Consider the following 23,291-nt stretch of genomic DNA (forward strand, 5'->3'; position numbering starts at 1 on the left):
TGGGGTATGAGGTGATGACATGGCTCTCTCATGGTATGGTGGGGTATGAGGTGATGACATGGCTGTCTCATGGTATGGTGGGGTATGAGGTGATGATGACATAGCTGTCTCATGGTATGGTGGGGTATGAGGTGATGACATGGCTGTCTCATGGTATGGTGGGGTATGAGGTGACGACATGGCTCTCTCATGGTATGGTGGGGTATGAGGTGATGACAACATGGCTGTCTCATGGTATGGTGGGGTATGAGGTGATGACATGGCTGTCTCATGGTATGGTGGGGTATGAGGTGATGACATGGCTGTCTCATGGTATGAGGTGATGACATGGCTGTCTCATGGTATGGTGGGGTATGAGGTGATGACATGGCTGTCTCATGGTATGGTGGGGTATGAGGTGATGATGACATGGCTGTCTCATGGTATGGTGGGGTATGAGGTGATGATGACATGGCTGTCTCATGGTATGGTGGGGTATGAGGTGATGACATGGCTGTCATGGTATGGTGGGGTATGAGGTGATGATGACATGGCTGTCTCATGGTGTGGTGGGGTATGAGGTGGTGACGACATGGCTGTCTCATGGTGTGGTGGGGTATGAGGTGGTGACGACATGGCTGTCTCATGGTGTGGTGGGGTATGAGGTGATGATGACATGGCTGTCTCATGGTATGGTGGGGTATGAGGTGGTGACGACATGGCTGTCTCATGGTGTGGTGGGGTATGAGGTGATGATGACATGGCTGTCTCATGGTATGGTGGGGTATGAGGTGGTGACGACATGGCTGTCTCATGGTATGGTGGGGTATGAGGTGATGACATGGCTGTCTCATGGTATGGTGGGGTATGAGGTGATGACATGGCTGTCTCATGGTATGGTGGGGTATGAGGTGATGATGACATGGCTGTCTCATGGTGTGGTGGGGTATGAGGTGATGACATGGCTGTCTCATGGTATGGTGGGGTATGAGGTGATGACGACATGGCTGTCTCATGGTATGGTGGGGTATGAGGTGATGACATGGCTCTCATGGTATGGTGGGGTATGCAGAATGCATCAGCTTTGAGCTCCTTTATCTCTTGAATGTTTTGGCATTCAGGTCCCAAAAGTCACTTTCTGATCACTTCTACAATGGGCAAACGCATATGGAAGGTCGCCACTAGTCTGTATGTGGTTCCCTGAGCTAACGCTACTTGATTGGCTGGGTAACCACGGAAGATGGCTGAGGTCATAGTGGCTATTGCTTCCCGGCTGGGACGAGCGTGGTAATGACATTGAGGGGTGGTCATTACTTATGAGATTAAAACACATCTTCAGTGTCCCTGGTTGGCCTCGTTGTCTAGAGGGCTGTACTCCTATCTAATGGGGTTGTGGAAGGAAGACTCAGAGGGACGAAGACGGGCTGCTTGAACAACTGTGCGTGTGTGCGTGTGTGTGTGACACACAGAGGGAGACGAGGAAGACTTCAGACCCCAGGCCAGAGGTGGCCTCCCACTTCACTGTCAGAGTGAGACCCACAATAACCATGTTGTTTTACATAACACATCCCGTATTGTCTGCTGTTGCTATGGAGATACAAATTTATACAGGCATATAAAATTTGCCTCCGGTTGTTAACCAACACTGTAGGCTGAGTTTTCAACGTTACTCACACACTCAACTGCTGCCGGCATCATTCGTGTGTGTGTGTGTGTGTGTGTGTGTGTGTGTGTGTGTGTGTGTGTGTGTGTGTGTGTGTGTGTGTGTGTGTGTGTGTGTGTGTCTGAGCGAGACAGAGAGTAACAAAAGCACTTCTATTAGAATCCCATGTGGCTCAGTTGGTGGAGCATGGTGCTTGCAACTCCAGGGTTGTGGGTTTGATTCCCGTGGGGGACCAGAAGGAAACAGTATGAAAATGTACGCTCTGGATAAAAGCGTCTGCTAAATGACTAACATGTAAGAGAGGGAAAGGAGAGTGAAGTGGACTGGAGAGAACTGTGGGTAGAATACTGAAAAGAATAGGGCTGTGAGTGTGTAAGAGAAAGATTGTCTGAGTACTGAAAGGGGGGAAAAGGAGAGAGAGGGGGAGAGCAACTGATGGAGGGAGAGAAGAAGAGGAGAGGGAGATGTGTGTGCATGATGAGTCTGGTCCTCAGGATGTCAGTCCCCCCCATTTGCTTCTTCCTCCTCTCCCCCCTCACGCCCCTCAGTGCCCTCCTTGACTCATCGCATCACCCCCCTCCCAATGCATGTCTCTCTAGGGGTTTGTGCCAGGCTGCTGGTTAACATACTGATCAGACTTGTGCCCATGAGAGGCCCCTGTCACCCCTCTTATGTCCCCCTCAGTCCCCCTCCTCATGGGGCATGCAAGGTTGTGTGACTGAGAAGCCCTCAATAGCCGTACTGACTGACTGGCAGCCTCATTGAACCGGGCCACCCAGTGCCTGTCCCGGAATGCATCAGGATTCAGGAAGAGATGCGTTGTGTTTTATGAAAGGCTCTCTGTTGGTGGAAAGAGGGGTGAAGCTGGATCGTGTTCACTAAGCACAAAACAGAAGAGAACAATCTGAAACAGAGTGAAACGGGGAGGTTCTATCAGTACTTCCTGAACTTCTAATAAGAAACACTTTTCTGTTGCAGAACGTTTTGCTACGGTGTATCCTTATGAACAGGACCCCACGCTTTGAGGGAGGAGTTTGTCTCACTGGTTGGTTCAACTAATGTTTCTTTCTGCTGTGTTTATCGTTCAGTGTGAGGGGATGTGTTTAGATGAGTCTATGTGCCTGACCTGGCACACAGTTAGTTGTAGTTTGTTTTTGAGGTGAGTAGTGATGTTTACTGGATGGGGAATACAGCTTTGACATGAATGTGGATGGATGACAGGCGAACGGTTCGGTTCCAGATGTTCTCTCCAGGTTGATGATAAAACTGAACTTTGAAAACATGCTATTTGATGAAGTGGATTCTGGTCTATTTCTCTCCAGTTTCTCTCTCATACGAGTTTTAAATAGATGGAAAATAGAGAATAGATCATCTGTAGAATAGAGGAGTTCCTGTATTCAGGGTTCTAGAAGTGTTTGGCATGATGTGATGTTGAAACTTACATGTCACGATTGGTTAAGATACTTCGAACTGTTCTGGCCTCCAGTCCTCAATGTTGGCTATCCTTAGACTACCCTGACACGCTAAACCACGCCGTATTCTCCCGCCTCTGAGTTAGCTAGAGGCTCTGTTCTCGAAGATGTGGGGTTGAATGGAAGTGGTATCAAAAGATACCGATGCCAGTGTTAAGAAGACTCCATTCCATCTGAAGCCTTTCTATTCATTCAGTTCTGAGTCATCGTTGGTCTCTGTACAGCCATTCACCAGGCTTTCATTTGTTCTCCTTTTCACAGAAATTACAAGTGTTTTCAAAAAAACGACTTCTACAAGGCTGTTAGTATGGCTCAGTCAGAACTCTGAACACTGGATGAGGATGATGAAGGTTCTGTCGTTTAGTTACCCAGCCTCCCCCTCTGTCTAGGAGCAAGGCTTTCAGACAGAGCACAGTCACAGAGAACGGCACGCTGTTTAACATCAAGCCGCAAATTATATCTGAAGATGCGCTTTTAGCCATTTTCTACTCTTGCGTGGAAACAGAGCACTATGAGAACTGCAAAGATTCAGCCCAGAATCTCCTGTAGACTCTCACTTTTGACCCACACTTGTACACTCAAATAGAGTGTACCCTCAAATAGACACACTAGCCACTTGTACCCTCAAATAGACACACTAGCCACGTGTACCCTCAAATAGACTCACTACCCACGTGTACCCTCAAATAGATACACTACCCACGTGTACCCTCAAATAGACACACTACCCACGTGTACCCTCAAATAGATGCACTACCCACGTGTACCCTCAAATAGACGCACTACCCACGTGTACCCTCAAATAGACGCACTACCCACGTGTACCCTCAAATAGACACACTACCCACGTGTACCCTCAAATAGACACACTACCCACGTGTACCCTCAAATAGACACACTACCCACGTGTACCCTCAAATAGACACACTACCCACGTGTACCCTCAAATAGACACACTACCCACGTGTACCCTCAAATAGACACACTACCCACGTGTACCCTCAAATAGACACACTACCCACGTGTACCCTCAAATAGACACACTAGCCACTTGTACCCTCAAATAGACACACTAGCCACTTGTACCCTCAAATAGACACACTAGCCACTTGTACCCTTCTTCCTTCTCATTATAGACGTCTTGTCTCAACATCTCCTGGTGCTGGCTAGAGTGGGTCAGTCTCTGGTCAAACTGTTTGGGTTCTTGTGTGACATCACATCATCAAAAAAAGCCATCGATACCATCCAGATGGACTGATAAGAACATATTAATGTCTAAATATTTAAGTGGTCATACCCAGCCTCCGTCTCACTGTCACGTCTCTCCGTCTCACTGTCACGTCTCTCCGTCTCACTGTCACGTCTCTCCGTCTCACTGTCACGTCTCTCCGTCTCACTGTCACGTCTCTCCGTTTTACTGTCACGTCTCTCCGTCTCACTGTCACGTCTCTCTGTCTCACTGTCACGTGTCTCCGTGCTGGGCCCAGGCATGGTGTCATGTTGCCGGGGACTGCAGATTTGAATACTCCCCTATAAGCTTCTATTGACTGGAGAGAGTAGTGGATTTTATTATTATTTTATATTTATTTAACCTTTTATTTAACTAGGCAAGTCAGCTAAGAACAAATTCTTATTTACAATGACGAACTACACCAGACGACGCTGGGCCAATTGTGCGCCGCCCTATGGGACTCCCGATCACGACCCGTTGTGAGACAGCCTGGATTGCTGCTACTCACCCAGGGAAAGCCTACCCTCTTCCAAACACAGAGGTGGTTAGGGTTACAGCCTTTTACTGTCAACATATTATGAGTTTAGCTGTTAGCCTATACTGTGTAGGAGAATGTTTCCACACTACTCCAGCTCTGTTTGGGTGAGGCAGGGACAGAGAGGGCAATTCCATGGTAACAGAATTACGCTGAGACTCAGATTTGACACTTTAAAATGAATACCAAACAAAAACCATTGATTTCAAAGTTTAACAAATCACAGCATTCTATGCACACTGACTATTTTTAACAATTTCTGCTGAACATTTGACAAAAACACATTTACAGGAAGAACTGTGCAGATACAAAGTTTGGTAATATAATAAAAGTGACGGAGATTTGACTGTTACCAATTCTGAATTCTGTTACCAAATGTTACAGTTTTTTCAAGTAAATGTTTTTTGTTTGTTTGATATTGTGTACATTGTTCAAAGTAGTCGTTGTACATAGAGTGTTATAGTTTGTTAAACTTTGAAATCAATGTTTTTTGTTTGGCATACATTTTAAAGTGAAACATCGGAGTCTCAGCGTAATTCCATTACTGTGGAATTACTCTGCTGTTACTGTAAAATGTCACTCTCTAATCCAGTTGTGTTTTTGGGTGAGGCAGGGACAGAGAGAGCTGATACTCTTACTGTAAAGTCTGTTTAACTTTCGCATCGTCCTGCGTTCGTTTCCCACACCTGTAATCAACTTGTGTGTGTGTGTGTGTGTGTGTGTGTGTGTGTGTGTGTGTGTGTGTGTGTGTGTGTGTGTGTGTGTGTGTGTGTGGACAGGACAGGACAGACTCTAAGATACTGTACAGCACACTGTGCTTAGTCCGTTGTGGATCTGCCTCTGGGGGTTGCTGTTTAACATCATTATCAGTGTGCTATATGTGTCCACTCCTCTCTCCTGTGTTTCTATGTTGAGCCAGGTTTCTAGTGAGTCATTAAATGTCTCTAGCGAATAGTCTTCTTGACAGTTTGAAGTCTAACTGACAGCGCAGGTTGACTAAATATAGAAATGGAGGGCATATAACAGTACTTGTCTAGATTCTCCTACTAGCCTGTCTCTAGAATGTGTTAACAAGGACAATGACAGAGCAAAGTAAACAACGGTATTGCTACCTCACTCTCCAACCAAGGTGCATGAATAGAGGACCAGAGAAAGGAGAATGTGTAGTCACTCTTCGAGGAGTCAGGAGGACAATAGATGAAGACTTGAAAAATGCTTCTCATTGTTCAAGGACAGAGTTCAGTAGGAGCTTCTGTTTTCTCAACACGTTACATAAAGGGTAGAATGGTTTCCATCTACTGCAAATAGATGATGACTTCAGGCTGAGATGCAGACTAGCAACATTCACATTCAGAATTGACATGTCTGTCTCCTCTCTCTGACATATCAGTCTTATTACAGTGTCCTCTGTGTGGCCCATAGTGGTCTCCCTCTGTTATCCTGTCACTGAAAAGTTTAAATACATACTGATCCTCGTACTACTTGTTCTGTAGACCTCATCTGTCTGTCTGTCTGTCTGTCTGTCTCGATGTCTGTCTGTCTCGATGTCTGTCTCGATGTCTGTCTCTGTCTGTCTGTCTCGATGTCTGTCGGTCTGTCTGTCTGTCTCGATGTCTGTCGGTCTGTCTGTCTGTCTCGATGTCTGTCTGTCTGTCTCGATGTCTGTCTGTCTGTCTGTCTGTCTCGATGTCTGTCTGTCTCGATGTCTGTCTGTCTCGATGTCTGTCTGTCTCGATGTTTGTCTGTCTCGATGTCTGTCTGTCTCGATGTCTGTCTGTCTCGATGTCTGTCTGTCTCGATGTCTGTCTGTCTGTCTGTCTGTCTGTCTGTCTCGATGTCTGTCTGTCTGTCTGTCTGTCTGTCTCGATGTCTGTCTGTCTGTCTGTCTGTCTGTCTGTCTGTCTGTCTGTCTGTCTGTCTCGATGTCGGTCTGTCTCGATGTCGGTCTGTCTCGATGTCGGTCTGTCTCGATGTCGGTCTGTCTCGATGTCGGTCTGTCTCGATGTCGGTCTGTCTCGATGTCGGTCTGTCTCGATGTCGGTCTGTCTCGATGTCGGTCTGTCTCGCTGTCTGTCTCGCTGTCTGTCTCGCTGTCTGTCTGTCTGTCTCTGTCTCGCTGTCTGTCTCGCTGTCTGTCTGTCTGTCTTCCCAGTTCCACTCTACGGCTCAATTATATCTATCTGTTAGTTTCCTGAAGCTCATGTTACTGTAGCCCAATCTCGCTCTCACTCTCGCCCTCTCTCTCTCTCGCTCTCTCTTGCTCTCACTCCCTCTCTCTCTCTCTCTCTCTCTCTCTCTTGCTCTTTCGCTCTCTCTCTCTCTCGCTTTCTAGGAGTGTCATCCCACGTCCCAGAGATCATGGCGGCCGGAACGCACTCCCCCGGGGGACCCAATGGGATCATCCGGAGCCAGTCCTTCGCCGGCTTCAGCACGCTGCAGGAGAGACGCTCGCGGTAAGGGAATAGTGAGATGGAAATTGGCCTGAAGGCTTTCTAGGCACAGATTTAGGATCAGTGTGTCGTACCCAAATTCTAACCTTAGCTCTTAGTGGAGAAATTACAAAGCTGACCTTAGATCATTGCCTAAGAGTAACAAAAACAATTCTTAGACACAGAAGGCTGAATCCTTATCTGATACATGTGTGTATAGCATGGAAAGTAGGTTTAAATCATGTGTTGATGTCAACGGAGACATTTTCCCACGTTTCTGTTTGTCCTGAATGTGTCAGTCTGGACAATAGGAGAATATCACATACCTCTGCTTCAGTATCCAACATCTGTTGTGATTCATAGAGAGAGAGAGAGATATGGTGATAGAGAGAGATATGGTGATAGAGAGAGATATGGTGATAGAGAGAGATATGGTGATAGAGAGAGATATGGTGATAGAGAGAGAGAGATATGGTGATAGAGAGAGAGAGATATGGTGATAGAGAGAGAGAGATATGGTGATAGAGAGAGAGAGATATGGTGATAGAGAGAGAGAGATATGGTGATAGAGAGAGAGAGATATGGTGATAGAGAGAGAGAGATATGGTGATAGAGAGAGATATGGTGATAAAGAGAGAGAGACCAACCAAGGAGGGCCTACAGCAGCACCTAGATATTCTGCACAGATTCTGCCAGACCTGGGCCCTGACAGTAAATCTCAGTAAGACCAACATAAGGGTGTTCCAAAAAAGGTCCTGTCGCCAGGACCACAAATACAAATTCCATCTAGACACCATTGCCCTAGAGCACACAAAAAACTATACATACCTTGGCCTAAACATCAGCGCCACAGGTAACTTCCACAAAGCTGTGAACGATCTAAGAGACAAGGCAATAAGGGCATTCTATGCATCAAAAGGAACATAAATTCAACATACCAATTAGGATCTGGCTAAAAATGCTTGAATCATTTATAGAACCCACTGCCCTTTATGGTTGTGAGGTCTGGGGTCCGCTCACCAACCAAGATTTCACAAAATGGGACAAACACCAAATTGAGACTCTGCATGCAGAATTCTGCAAAAATATCCCCTGTGTACGACGTAGAACACCAAATAATGCATGCAGAGCAGAATTAGGCCGATACCCACTAATTATCAAAATCCAGAAAAGAGCCGTAAAATCTACACCCACCTAAAAGGAAGCGATTCCCAAACCTTCCATGACAAAGCCATCACCTACAGAGAGATGAACCTGGAGAAGAGTCCCCTAAGCAAGCTGGTCCTAGGGCTCTGTTCACAAACACACCCCACAGAGCCCCAGGACAACAGCACAATTAGACCCAACCAAATCATGAGAAAACAAAAAGATAATTACTTGACACATTGGAAAGAATTAACAAAAAACAGAGCAAACTAGAATGCTATTTGGTCCTAAACAGAGAGTATACAGTGGCAGAATACCTGACCACTGTGACTGACCCAAACTTAAGGAAAGCTTTGACTATGTACAGACTCAGTGAGCATAGCCTTGCTATTGAGAAAGGCCACCGTAGGCAGACATGGCTCTCAAGAGAAGACAGGCTATGTGCACACTGCCCACAAAATTAGGTGGAAACTGAGCTGCACTTCCTAACCTCCTGCCCAATGTATGACCATATTAGAGACACATATTTCCCTCAGATTACACAGATCTACAAAGAATTCCAAAACAAACCCAATTTTGATAAACTCCCATATCTACTGGGTGAAATACCACAGTGTGCCATCACAGCAGCAAGATGTGTGACCTGTTGCCACAAGAAAAGGGCAACCAGTGAAGAACAAACACCATTGTAAATCCAACGTATATTTATGTTGATTTATTTTCCCTTTTGTACTTTATCCATTTCTACATTGTTACAACACTGTATATAGACATAATATGACATTTGTAATGTCTTTGTTTTGAAACTTCTGTATGTGCAATGTTTACTGTTAATTTTGATTGTTTAATTCACTTTTTTATATTATCTACCTCACTTGCTTTGGCAATGTTAACACATGTTTCCCATGCCAATAAAGCCCCTTGAATTGAATTGAGAGAGATATGGTGATAGAGAGAGATATATATGGTGATAGAGAGATATGGTGATAGAGATATGGTGAGAGAGAGAGATATGTAAGAGTGAGATATGGTGATAGAGAGATATGGTGAGAGAGAGATATGGTGATAGAGAGAGATATGGTGAGAGACAGATATGGTGAGAGAGGGAGATATGGTGATAGAGAGAGATATGGTGAGAGAGAGAGAGAGATATGGTGAGAGAGAGAGAGAGATATGGTGATAGAGAGAGAGAGATATGGTGATAGAGAGAGAGATATGGTGATAGAGAGAGAGATATGGTGAGAGAGAGAGAAATATGGTGTGTGTGAGAGAGAGATATGGTGTGTGTGAGAGAGAGATATGGTGTGTGTGAGAGAGGGATATGGTGTGTGTGAGAGAGGGATATGGTGTGTGTGAGAGAGGGATATGGTGTGTGTGAGAGAGGGAGATATGGTGTGTGAGAGAGAGATATGGTGTGTGAGAGAGAGAGATATGGTGAGAGAGAGAGATATGGTGAGAGAGAGAGATATGGTGAGAGAGTGAGATATGGTGAGAGAGTGAGATATGGTGAGAGAGTGAGATATGGTGAGAGAGTGAGATATGGTGAGAGAGTGAGATATGGTGAGAGAGTGAGATATGGTGAGAGAGTGAGATATGGTGAGAGAGTGAGATATGGTGAGAGAGATATATGGTGAGAGAGAGAGATATGGTGAGAGAGAGATATGGTGAGAGAGAGATATGGTGAGAGAGAGATATGGTGATAGAGAGAGATGGTGAGAGAGAGAGATATGGTGAGAGAGAGAGATATGGTGAGAGAGAGAGATATGGTGAGAGAGAGAGATATGGTGATAGAGAGAGAGAGATATGGTGAGAGAGAGAGATATGGTGAGAGAGAGAGATATGGTGATAGAGAGAGAGAGATATGGTGATAGAGAGAGAGAGATATGGTGATAGAGAGAGAGAGATATGGTTAGAGAGAGATATGGTGATAGAGAGAGATATGGTGATAGAGAGAGATATGGTGAGAGAGAGAGATATGGTGAGAGAGAGAGATATGGTGAGAGAGAGAGATATGGTGAGAGAGAGAGATATGGTGAGAGAGAGAGATATGGTGATAGAGAGAGAGAGATATGGTGAGAGAGAGAGATATGGTGAGAGAGAGAGATATGGTGATAGAGAGAGAGAGATATGGTGATAGAGAGAGAGAGATATGGTGATAGAGAGAGAGAGATATGGTTAGAGAGAGAGAGATATTTTAAAGATACTTCCCTTTTTGACTGTGGATGTAGTAATTACTTTACATGAATGTTGTGTTTAGTGTTTAGCGACTGTCAGGCGAGTGTCTCACATAGATAATGAGGGAGCTCAAGGGAATGGGGCATGAACATCAAAGTGTGTGTATGCACGGTGTCCTACTGAACGTAGCGTAGCTAGCTACGCTAGCGTGACCCCAAGGCAGCACGGTGTCCTACTGAACGTAGCGTAGCTAGCTACGCTAGCGTGACCCCAAGGCAGCACGGTGTCCTACTGAACGTAGCGTAGCTAGCTACGCTAGCGTGACCCCAAGGCAGCACGGTGCTCTCATTTTGCACGTTGACCTAGATTTGTGGAAGCTCTACATTACATGTTAGTCATTTAGCGTTTCCAGAGCGTCTTACGGTATTGGGTTCCAGGCAGGCAGCCGTATGTGGTACGTTCTGACTTGTAGAGGAATCTGCTGTCACTGTGTCCCCATAATCCTCCTGTTTATAAGGAAGCAGCTACAGTGCCTTCAGAAAGTATTCATACCGCTTGACTTATTCCACATTCTGTTGTTCCAGCCTGAATTCAACATGGATTACAGAGATGTTTTAACTCACTCAACTACACACAATGCCCCATAATGACAAAGTGAAAATATGTTTTTAGAAATAAATTTGCACATTTTATTGAAAATGAAATACTGAATTATCTAACGTATCTAATACTTTGTAGAACCACCTTTTGGTGGCGATTACAGCTGTGAGTCTTTTTGGGTGCTTTCCACAAAAATATAAACGTAACATGTAAAGTGTTGGTCCCATGTTTCATGAGCTGAAATTAAAGATCCCAGAAATGTTCCATACACACAAAATGCTTATTTCGTAAAAATTGTGTGCACACATTTGTTTACATCCCTGTTAGTGAGCATTTCTACTTTACCAAGATAATCCATCTGTCTGACAGGTGTGACATGTCAAGAAGTTGATTAAACAGCATGATCAGTACACAGGTGCACTTTGTGCTGGGGTCAATGAAAGTGACTCTAAAATTTGCACTTTTGTCACACAAGGCAATGCCACAGATATCTAAAGTTTTTAAGGAGCGTGCAATTGGCATGCTCCATTTGGTAAATCCAACCAGAACTCTATCCTCCTGATTCCTGCTTACAAGCAACAATTCAAGCAGGAAGCACCAGTGGCTCGGTCTATAAAGTGGTCAGATGAAGCAGATGCTAAACTACAGGACTGTTTTGCGAGCACAGACTGGAATATGTTCCGGGATTCTTCCGATGGTATTGAGGAGTACACCACATCACTCACTGGCTTTATCAATAAGTACATCGAGGACGTCGTCCCCACAGTGACTGTACGTACATACCCCAACCAGAAGCCATGGATTACAGGCAACATTCGCACTGAACTAAATGGTATAGCTGCCGCTTTCAAGGTGCGGGATTCTAACCCGGAAGCTTACAAGAAATCCTGCTATGCCCTGCGAAGGAACAACCAAACAGGCAAAGCGTCAATACAGGGCTAAGATCGAATCAGAGGTAGAGATGCACTTGCATTGGAAACCTAGTATGTAAAAATATGAACCTGTCTCATGATTTGTTCATAATCTTAGAGATTTAAGAGTCAATCACGAGGACCTCATTAATTCAAAGCAGTTCCATCACTGTAGGGTAGATAATAGTATAGAGAGTATGTGAATGTCACACATCGCCACTAGAGCAGTTAGTAGACTTCTGAAGTAGACTAACCTCTGACCCCAGTACAGTGCATCTATAAGTCTATGCTAGCTAAAGCCCCGCCTTATCTCAGCTCACTGGTCACCATAGCAACACCCATCCGTAGAACGCGCTCCAGCAGGTATATTTCACGGGTCACCCCCAAAGCCAACACTTCCTTTGGCCGCCTTTCCTTACATTTCTCTGCTGCCAATGACTGGAACGAATTGCAAAAATCACTGAAGCTGGAGTCTTATATCTCCCTCTCTAACTTTAAGCCTCAGCTCAGAGCAGCTTACCGATCACTGTACCTGTACACAGCCAGTCTGTAAATAGCACACCCAACTACCTCATCCCCATATTGTTACTTATCCTCTTGCTCTTTTGCACCCCAGTATCTCTGCTTGCACATTATCACTCCAGTATTAATGCTAAATTGTAATTATTTCGCCTCCATGGCCTATTTATTGCCTTACCTCCCTACTCTTCTACATTTGCACTCACTGTACATAGATTTTTCTATTGTGTTATTGACTGTACGTTTGTTTATGTGTTACTCTGTGTTGTTGTTTTTGTCGCACTGCTTTGCTTTATCTTGGCCAGGTTGCAGTTGTAAATGAGAACTTATTCTCAACTGAAATAAAAATAAAAAAATTAAAAAAAGTTCCTATCCCTCCGCCTACTATACTGGGGCCAGGTTGCCGTGAGGGCTGTCGCTAGGCGATTGGGCTGTCGCTAGGCGATGTGTTTGTGTGTGTGATTTTTCTGTATCCTGTTATGAAAAGACAACTGCATGACTCATACGGAGTGAGTAGTCAAAATGGCTGTATTGACTTCAAAAATACCTCATTTGTGACTATTTATTTTGTTGAGGACCCAAAGAAAACCGTCCAATCTTTGTTTCTGTGTGTGTGTCCAGGTGTAACTCGTTCATGGGGAACTCTGCAGTGCAGAAGAAGCCCACGTCCAAGCCCAAGAAGCCCCATCTGTCAGGGCACAAGGCCAGCAGCGGCTCCCGGGAGCCCAAGCCCGAGAGGGTGGAGGAGGTGTATGGGGCCCTAAAACAAGGCTTGGAGTAAGCACACACACACACACACAGAAAAAATAAATACATTTACATATTGGGATATTATTTTTGCCGATATATTGTATCATTTTAACAATATCACAATATTATTTTGCATTAGTTGGCTGTACCTGCACCAAAACTCCAGTATTTTTCCTTCATAGCTTGTTCTCCATCTTTTTAAATAGGGAGACAATTTGTTTTCAGCACTTTTATTTCCATGGCTCTCTCTTGTCCCTCTGCAGCAGACATATAGTACGGTGAGCAATATGTTTGGAACATCGAAACACAATAAAATCCCAGAATCGAGTCACAATACATATAGAATCGGGAGAATAGTGAGAATTGCAATGCATATTGTATCTGGGGGACTGAGTGGCACAGCGGTCTAAGGCACTGCATCGCAGTTCTAGAGGCGTCACTACAGACCCGGATTCGATCCAGGACTGTATGATAACCGGCCGTGATCGGGAGTCCCATTGGGCAGCGCACAATTGGCACAGCGTCGTCTGGGTCAGGGGAGGGTTTGGCTGGGGTAGGCCGTCATTGCAAATAAGAATTTGTTCTTCACTGACTTGCCTAGTTAAAATAAGGTTATAAAAGAATTGTCACCTAAGTATAGTGATGACATCGTATCGTGAGTTTCCTGGCAATTCCCAGCCCCCCCCACACACACACACATACCACTGACACCCCTATTTCTCCTCTCCCTCTTTTCAAATCAAATAATTTTATTTGTCACAGACCTTACTGTGAAATGCTTACTTACAAGCCCTGCACCAAAAATGCAGTTTTATGAAAATATTTACTACAAATAAAAAAATAACACAATGAAATAACAATAACGAGGCTATATACAGGGGATACAGGTGAGTTAAGGTACTTGAGATAATATGTACATGTAGGTAGGGGTAGTGACTATGCATAGATAAACAGAGAGTAGCAGCAGCGTAAAGAAAGTGGTCCGGGTAGCCATTTGATGAACTGTTCAGCAGTTAGAAGCTGTTGCTAATACACACATTCTCTTTCCCTCCCCCTCTCATCACTCAAACATGCTGCCTCGCCTCTCACATAGTTCCCATCCCTTGGGCACACACACACACACACACACACACACACACACACACACACACACACACACACACACACACACACATACACATACACACACACATACACATACACATACACATACACATACACATACACACACACATACACATACACACACACACACAGATGGCCCATATGATAACATTGGTGACATGTCTGTATTGACAGCTGTATAGTAATTTATGGCCCCTCCCTCCTCTCTCCCTCCCTTGCCCTTCCCTCCTCTTCTCCTCTCCCTTCCTCCTCTCTCTCCCTCCTCCTCTCCCTTCCTTTTTCTTCTCCTTCCTTCCTCCCTCCTCTTCTCCTCCCTCCTCTCCATTCCTCCTCCCCCACCCTCCTCCCTTTTCTTTTGTCTCTCTCCCTCTCTTCCCCTCTCCCCTTCTCGTTTCCCCTCTCCCTTTCTCCATTTTCTTTCCCTCTTGTCACCTCTCTCTCCGTCCCCCTCCCGTATCTCCCTCCTCCCACTCTCTCCCTCCCCTCTACCCCCCCCCCCCTCCATCCCTCTCTCCCCTTCTCTCCCTCAGTGAGTATCTGGAGGTGCACCAGACAGGGCTGGACAAACTCACCTCTCTGATGAAGGATATGAAGAGGAACTCCAGACTGGTGAGACAGGATGTGAGACAGGATGTGAGACAGGATGTCATCAACAACACTGACTGTAGTATATGTCCAATCCTAAATACATCCTAGACCCTACACCCTATACCAGGATCCTCATCTAGATTCAGCCATGGGCTGGTTGTTTTTCTTGACAAGATGGTCAGGGGGCCGGGACGTAATTACAAGTCATTTGTAGACTGCAAATTGACCGCATAAAGCCCAGACAGATATAATATTTGACTAAAACATAATAATTTCAAACCTTGCTTATATCACATATACTGTATCTCTCTGTTATGCGTGGGAATACTTTGGGACAGATTTCCAAAATGTAAATAACTTGGAGCTGATTTGCTGGGGTTTTAACAATCTTTTATGTCCAACAATGAAAAACGAAATACAAATAAAATAACTTTTGTTTTGGGGGGGGGGGGTGGCACAGAAAACTTGGGGACCAAATAAAATGACCCGCGGGCAGCCAGTTGGGGAACCCTGCCCCATACACTTCTATGTAGTGTAGTGGTTCTCACCCCAGTCCTCAGGGACCTACCTGTCGTTTCACATGTCGGATCTATCCAACCGCTAGCACATCTGATTAAGCTAGTCTACTATTCATCAAGCCCTTGACTAGTCTACTATTCATCAAGCCCTTGACTAGCCTACTATTCATCAAGCCCTTGACTAGTCTACTATTCATCAAGCCCTTGACTAGCCTACTATTCATCAAGCCCTTGACTAGTCTACTATTCATCAAGCCCTTGACTAGCCTACTATTCATCAAGCCCTTGACTAGCCTACTATTCATCAAGCCCTTGACTAGCCTACTATTCATCAAGCCCTTGACTAGCCTACTATTCATCAAGCCCTTGACTAGTCTACTATTCATCAAGCCCTTGACTAGTCTACTATTCATCAAGCCCTTGACTAGCCTACTATTCATCAAGCCCTTGACTAGTCTACTATTCATCAAGCCCTTGACTAGTCTACTATTCATCAAGCCCTTGACTAGCCTACTATTCATCAAGCCCTTGACTAGCCTACTATTCATCAAGCCCTTGACTAGTCTACTATTCATCAAGCCCTTGACTAGCCTACTATTCATCAAGCCCTTGACTAGCCTACTATTCATCAAGCCCTTGACTAGCCTACTATTCATCAAGCCCTTGACTAGCCTACTATTCATCAAGCCCTTGACTAGTCTACTATTCATCAATCCCTTGACTAGCCTACTATTCATCAAGCCCTTGATGATATGAATCAGATGTGCTAGTGTTGGGATCCGATATGGGAAACGGTAGTCCCGGAAGCCTGGGTTGATTAACACTGCCAGTGTTGGGATCCGATATGGGAAACGGTAGTCCCGGAGGCCTGGGTTGATTAACACTGCTAGTGTTGGGATCCGATATGGGAAACGGTAGTCCCGGAAGCCTGGGTTGATTAACACTGCTAGTATTGGGATCCGATATGGGAAACGGTAGTCCTGGAGGCCTGGGTTGATTAACACTGCTAGTATTGGGATCCGAAATGGGAAACGGTAGTCCCGGAAGCCTGGGTTGATTAACACTGCTAGTGTTGGGATCCGATATGGGAAACGGTAGTCCCAGAGGACTGGGTTGATTAACACTGCTAGTGTTGGGATCCGATATGGGAAACGGTAGTCCTAGAGGACTGGGTTGATTAACACTGCTAGTGTTGGGATCCGATATGGGAAACGGTAGTCCCGGAAGCCTGGGTTGATTAACACTGCTAGTGTTGGGATCCGATATGGGAAACGGTAGTCCCAGAGGCCTGGGTTGATTAACACTGCTAGTGTTGGGATCCAATATGGGAAACGGTAGTCCCAGAGGCCTGGGTTGATTAACACTGCTAGTGTTGGGATCCGATATGGGAAACGGTAGTCCCAGAGGCCTGGGTTGATTAACACTGCTAGTGTTGGGATCCGATATGGGAAACGGTAGTCCCGGAAGCCTGGGTTGATTAACACTGCTAGTGTTGGGATCCGATATGGGAAACGGTAGTCCCAGAGGCCTGGGTTGATTAACACTGCTAGTGTTGGGATCCGATATGGGAAACGGTAGTCCCGGAAGCCTGGGTTGATTAACACTGCTAGTGTTGGGATCCGATATGGGAAACGGTAGTCCCAGAGGACTGGGTTGATTAACACTGCTAGTGTTGGGATCCGATATGGGAAACGGTAGTCCCGGAAGCCTGGGTTGATTAACACTGCTAGTGTTGGGATCCGATATGGGAAACGGTAGTCCCGGAAGCCTGGGTTGATTAACACTGCTAGTGTTGGGATCCGATATGGGGAACGGTAGTCCTAGAGGCCTGGGTTGATTAACACTGCTAGTATTGGGATCCGATATGGGGAACGGTAGTCCTAGAGGCCTGGGTTGATTAACACGGCTAGTGTTGGGATCCTCAAGTCTCCTCATTCTAATCAGTCTGATGATAATGTTATTAACGATAAGGGTGTTAATGATAATGGTGTTCATGATAATGGTGTTGTTTCATCACTGTGACATTTCAAATAAGATGCCTCTCACCTGGGTTCTGAAGCTGGTAGCTACTACGCTAGTCAGAGAACAAACACATTTCAGCTCTTCTAACTGAAGACAGCTTCTCCATGAGAGGAGGCTGTTTTAATAGAAATTCCTTTTGATGTCAGACAACCGCAATATGATTTGCGTTTAATGGTGTAGACGTGAGCTGTGCCCCCATATGCTGTGCAGTAACTAACAACTGTGTGTGTGTGTGTGTGTGTGTGTGTGTGTGTGTGTGTGTGTGTGTGTGTGTGTGTGTGTGTGTGTGTGTGTGTGTGTGTGTGTGTGTGTGTGTGTGTGTGTGTGTGTGTGTTTTCCCCCCCAGGGAGTCCTGTATGACCTTGACAAGGTGAGTGAGTGGAGGGTAGGGCCTGCCTAACCTTTCTGTCAGAGTGGGGATGGGATGGATCTTTGAAGTGTGTGCATTTGTGTGAGTGTGTGTGTGTGTTTACATTTAATGAACATCCCTGCCAGGTAAAGTCAGAGGAGGGATTAGATTACCGTACCATAGTCTTCTCTCAGCTGAAAGTGTAACCTCTTTGATCATGTTACCCTCTGTTTTAACTGGAGTCATGGTTTAGAGGCATAGATGCATGATTTACTGACAGTATCTTCTCTTGTCACCAGCACATTTTAACTCTAGCTTGTTCTATTTCTGTCTGCAGCAAATCAAAACCATCGAGAGGTACATGAGGCGGTTGGAGTTTCATATGAGCAAGGTATTTCCATACTTGCAGAGCGGACTGTGTTCCTGCACTGCCTTGGATAGATTCTGCTGTAGCCCAATCTGTGAGGCGGCATACTGAGTGAAAACTCTTCCATCTGAGAGCCCTAAGAGAGCATGAGGTGCTTCAGAAAGGGTTAAAACGTTGCCCTCTCCCGTCCACTCCTCCTCCTCCTCTCTTTGTGCCCTCTGTGCCACCCTCACATGCCAACACACTCCGTGACAGCTCAGCCAGCGTCCCCACGCACTAGCAACAGCAGCTAATGAGTGTTGCTATGGACCCTTCCATCAAAGCTGAACCATAGTCTCCAACCATCAACCAGCGTTGCAGATAGATTCAGTGTTGCAGATAGATTCAGTGTTGCAGATAGATTCAGTGTTGTGGATAGATTGTCAGTGTTGTGGATAGATTGTCAGTGTTGTGGATAGATTGTCAGTGTTGTAGATAGATTGTCAGTGTTGTGTGGATAGATTGTCAGTGTTGTGTGGATAGATTGTCAGTGTTGCAGATTGTCAGTGTTGCAGATAGATTGTCAGTGTTGTGTGGATAGATTGTCAGTGTTGTGGATAGATTGTCAGTGTTGTGGATAGATTGTCAGTGTTGTGGATAGATTGTCAGTGTTGTGGATAGATTGTCAGTGTTGTGGATAGATTGTCAGTGTTGTGTGGATAGATTGTCAGTGTTGTGTAGATAGATTGTCAGTGTTGTGTGGATAGATTGTCAGTGTTGTGTGGATAGATTGTCAGTGTTGTGGATAGATTGTCAGTGTTGTAGATAGATTGTCAGTGTTGTAGATAGATTGTCAGTGTTGTGTAGATAGATTGTCAGTGTTGTGTAGATAGATTGTCAGTGTTGTGTAGATAGATTGTCAGTGTTGTGTGGATAGATTGTCAGTGTTGTGTGGATAGATTGTCAGTGTTGTGTAGATAGATTGTCAGTGTTGTGGATAGATTGTCAGTGTTGTGGATAGATTGTCAGTGTTGTGTGGATAGATTGTCAGTGTTGTGGATAGATTGTCAGTGTTGTGGATAGATTGTCAGTGTTGCGGATAGATTGTCAGTGTTGCAGATTGTCAGTGTTGTGTGGATAGATTGTCAGTGTTGTGTGGATAGATTGTCAGTGTTGTGTGGATAGATTGTCAGTGTTGTAGATAGATTGTCAGTGTTGTAGATAGATTGTCAGTGTTGTGTGGATAGATTGTCAGTGTTGTGGATAGATTGTCAGTGTTGTAGATAGATTGTCAGTGTTGTGTGGATAGATTGTCAGTGTTGTGTGGATAGATTGTCAGTGTTGTGTGGATAGATTGTCAGTGTTGTGTGGATAGATTGTCAGTGTTGTGTGGATAGATTGTCAGTGTTGTGTAGATAGATTGTCAGTGTTGTGGATAGATTGTCAGTGTTGTGTGGATAGATTGTCAGTGTTGTGTGGATAGATTGTCAGTGTTGCGGATAGATTGTCAGTGTTGCAGATAGATTGTCAGTGTTGCAGATAGATTGTCAGTGTTGTGTGGATAGATTGTCAGTGTTGTGGATAGATTGTCAGTGTTGTAGATAGATTGTCAGTGTTGTGTAGATAGATTGTCAGTGTTGTGTAGATAGATTGTCAGTGTTGTGTAGATAGATTGTCAGTGTTGTGTAGATAGATTGTCAGTGTTGTAGATAGATTGTCAGTGTTGCAGATAGATTGTCAGTGTTGTAGATAGATTGTCAGTGTTGTGTAGATAGATTGTCAGTGTTGTGTAGATAGATTGTCAGTGTTGTGTAGATAGATTGTCAGTGTTGTGTAGATAGATTGTCAGTGTTGTGTAGATAGATTGTCAGTGTTGTGTAGATAGATTGTCAGTGTTGTGTAGATAGATTGTCAGTGTTGTGTAGATAGATTGTCAGTGTTGTGTAGATAGATTGTCAGTGTTGTGTAGATAGATTGTCAGTGTTGTGTAGATAGATTGTCAGTGTTGTGTAGATAGATTGTCAGTGTTGTGGATAGATTGTCAGTGTTGCGGATAGATTGTCAGTGTTGTGGATAGATTGTCAGTGTTGTGTAGATAGATTGTCAGTGTTGTGTAGATAGATTGTCAGTGTTGCGGATAGATTGTCAGTGTTGCGGATAGATTGTCAGTGTTGCGGATAGATTGTCAGTGTTGCGGATAGATTGTCAGTGTTGCGGATAGATTGTCAGTGTTGCGGATAGATTGTCAGTGTTGTGTAGATAGATTGTCAGTGTTGTGTGGATAGATTGTCAGTGTTGTGTGGATAGATTGTCAGTGTTGCGGATAGATTGTCAGTGTTGCGGATAGATTGTCAGTGTTGCGGATAGATTGTCAGTGTTGCGGATAGATTGTCAGTGTTGTGTAGATAGATTGTCAGTGTTGTAGATAGATTGTCAGTGTTGCGGATAGATTGTCAGTGTTGCGGATAGATTGTCAGTGTTGTGGATAGATTGTCAGTGTTGCGGATAGATTGTCAGTGTTGCGGATAGATTGTCAGTGTTGCGGATAGATTGTCAGTGTTGCGGATAGATTGTCAGTGTTGCGGATAGATTGTCAGTGTTGCGGATAGATTGTCAGTGTTGCGGATAGATTGTCAGTGTTGCGGATAGATTGTCAGTGTTGCGGATAGATTGTCAGTGTTGCGGATAGATTGTCAGTGTTGCGGATAGATTGTCAGTGTTGTGTAGATAGATTGTCAGTGTTGTGTAGATAGATTGTCAGTGTTGTGTAGATAGATTGTCAGTGTTGTGTAGATAGATTGTCAGTGTTGCGGATAGATTGTCAGTGTTGCGGATAGATTGTCAGTGTTGTGTAGATAGATTGTCAGTGTTGTGTAGATAGATTGTCAGTGTTGTGTAGATAGATTGTCAGTGTTGTGTAGATAGATTGTCAGTGTTGTGTAGATAGATTGTCAGTGTTGCAGATAGATTGTCAGTGTTGTGTAGATAGATTGTCAGTGTTGTGTAGATAGATTGTCAGTGTTGTGTAGATAGATTGTCAGTGGTGTAGATAGATTGTCAGTGTTGTGTAGATAGATTGTCAGTGTTGTGTAGATAGATTGTCAGTGTTGTGTAGATAGATTGTCAGTGTTGCGGATAGATTGTCAGTGTTGCGGATAGATTGTCAGTGTTGCGGATAGATTGTCAGTGTTGTGGATAGATTGTCAGTGTTGTGGATAGATTGTCAGTGTTGTAGATAGATTGTCAGTGTTGTGGATAGATTGTCAGTGTTGTGTGGATAGATTGTCAGTGTTGTGTGGATAGATTGTCAGTGTTGTGTGGATAGATTGTCAGTGTTGTGGATAGATTGTCAGTGTTGTGGATAGATTGTCAGTGTTGTGGATAGATTGTCAGTGTTGTGGATAGATTGTCAGTGTTGTGGATAGATTGTCAGTGTTGTAGATAGATTGTCAGTGTTGTAGATAGATTGTCAGTGTTGTAGATAGATTGTCAGTGTTGTAGATAGATTGTCAGTGTTGTTGATAGATTGTCAGTGTTGTTGATAGATTGTCAGTGTTGTAGATGGTTTGACATTTTGACCTCTGAGGTCTCAAATGTATTTGCTGAGAGCAAAGGCCTTGAACATGCACGCACACACGCACACGCACACGCACGCGCGCACACACACACACACACACACACACACACACACACACACACACACACACACACACACACACACACACACACACACACACGTCCTTTTAATATTAATCGGCCTGCACCTCTGAGTCCCCCTGGCTGTACTCCCTTTTGCGGTTGCCAGATTGGGTAGAATTCTCCCATGCCGTGTCCCTGTTGTTGCCAGATTGGGTAGAATTCTCCCATGCCGTGTCCCTGTTGTTGCCAGATTGGGTGGCACCCCTATCATGTACCGTCTGATTCTCTATGGTACCTCTCCAGTAGCCCTGCTGTGTGTCCGACCTCCAGACGAACACCAGTCAACCACAGCACAACACACAAACCAAAAACAGCTCCTGTGCCAAAGGTAACCATGGAAACATAGAGACGTTGGCTTTAAGGTTTCTGAAGAGCCAATTATAGTTTGACGTTGAATCTTTTTACACACACTCCTCTATCTAGGCACTCAGCAACAGGTTTTTGAACTCTGTGTACTTCCAACTTTTGAAAAAGCAGAAGGTATCTGTATTTTTATTACTTCAGAGGATGTAATGTTTCTGAGACCTTTCAACAGAGGTGTGCTGCCTGCGTGATTCATTAGTGTTGAGCGCTACCATTTCATGACGTTTTGTTGTCCCTTCACACTTTGCATTGTTACACCTAGCAATGTTCTCCTCCATTCATTAATCATTTGGCCCTCTGTGAACGGTAAACTGTATGAGAATTGTATGAATTTAATAAGAAGTGCTTTCCACACAAGAATTGCACATTGTCATTGCTAGTGATGAATGAACTCAATTTGGAGTTATGAGAACGCTGGGGGGGTTTCTGAATAAGAACAACACAAACATTTCTCATATACCGTTTGGACCAACGTTGTAAGACGACTGTGTGGTATTTTTTGAAAGTTGACAGCATTGTATTATTAATTAGACAAAGGACAATGCATGCTGGGAGCATGAGTTTTCTAAAGTAGGCAGCCAGCTGATGCCTAGCTCTGGGTGGTGGACCACACACACACACACACACACACACACACACACACACACACATACATACATACATACATACATACACACACACACCACCCTCGGCGGGTGTTGACAGGAAGTAGCGCAGGGCCAAACAGGAAGTGGTGATTGCAACGGGAGGGAGGGGGGAGTGCAGTCACCTCTTTATCTAGTCCTTCTGAAGAAAATACATGGTTACAGCCTGAAAAGAGGACTATACATGGTTACAGCCTGAAAAGAGGACTATACATGGTTACATAGTT

The 23,291-nt window shown here is 44.6% G+C and overlaps 1 protein-coding gene across 4 annotated transcripts in view; it reads left to right on the top strand.

The window, feature by feature from the left end:
- LOC129830799 (rho family-interacting cell polarization regulator 2-like) overlaps nt 1–23,291 on the top strand; it is a 70,919-nt gene that overhangs the window by 15,794 nt on the left and 31,834 nt on the right. For 3 of the 4 annotated variants that reach the window (XM_055893534.1, XM_055893536.1, XM_055893538.1), the window contains exons 2-6: nt 7,213–7,333; nt 13,282–13,437; nt 15,066–15,144; nt 18,010–18,033; nt 18,350–18,403. In XM_055893534.1, the coding sequence (XP_055749509.1) occupies nt 7,213–7,333; nt 13,282–13,437; nt 15,066–15,144; nt 18,010–18,033; nt 18,350–18,403 (434 nt within the window). Of the gene's footprint in view, nt 1–2,467; nt 2,688–7,212; nt 7,334–13,281; nt 13,438–15,065; nt 15,145–18,009; nt 18,034–18,349; nt 18,404–23,291 lie in introns of those variants that run through there. The other variant, XM_055893537.1, reaches the window with a different exon arrangement.

Source organism: Salvelinus fontinalis, chromosome 32 (assembly GCF_029448725.1).
Source record: "Salvelinus fontinalis isolate EN_2023a chromosome 32, ASM2944872v1, whole genome shotgun sequence".
Lineage (NCBI taxonomy): Eukaryota > Metazoa > Chordata > Actinopteri > Salmoniformes > Salmonidae > Salvelinus > Salvelinus fontinalis.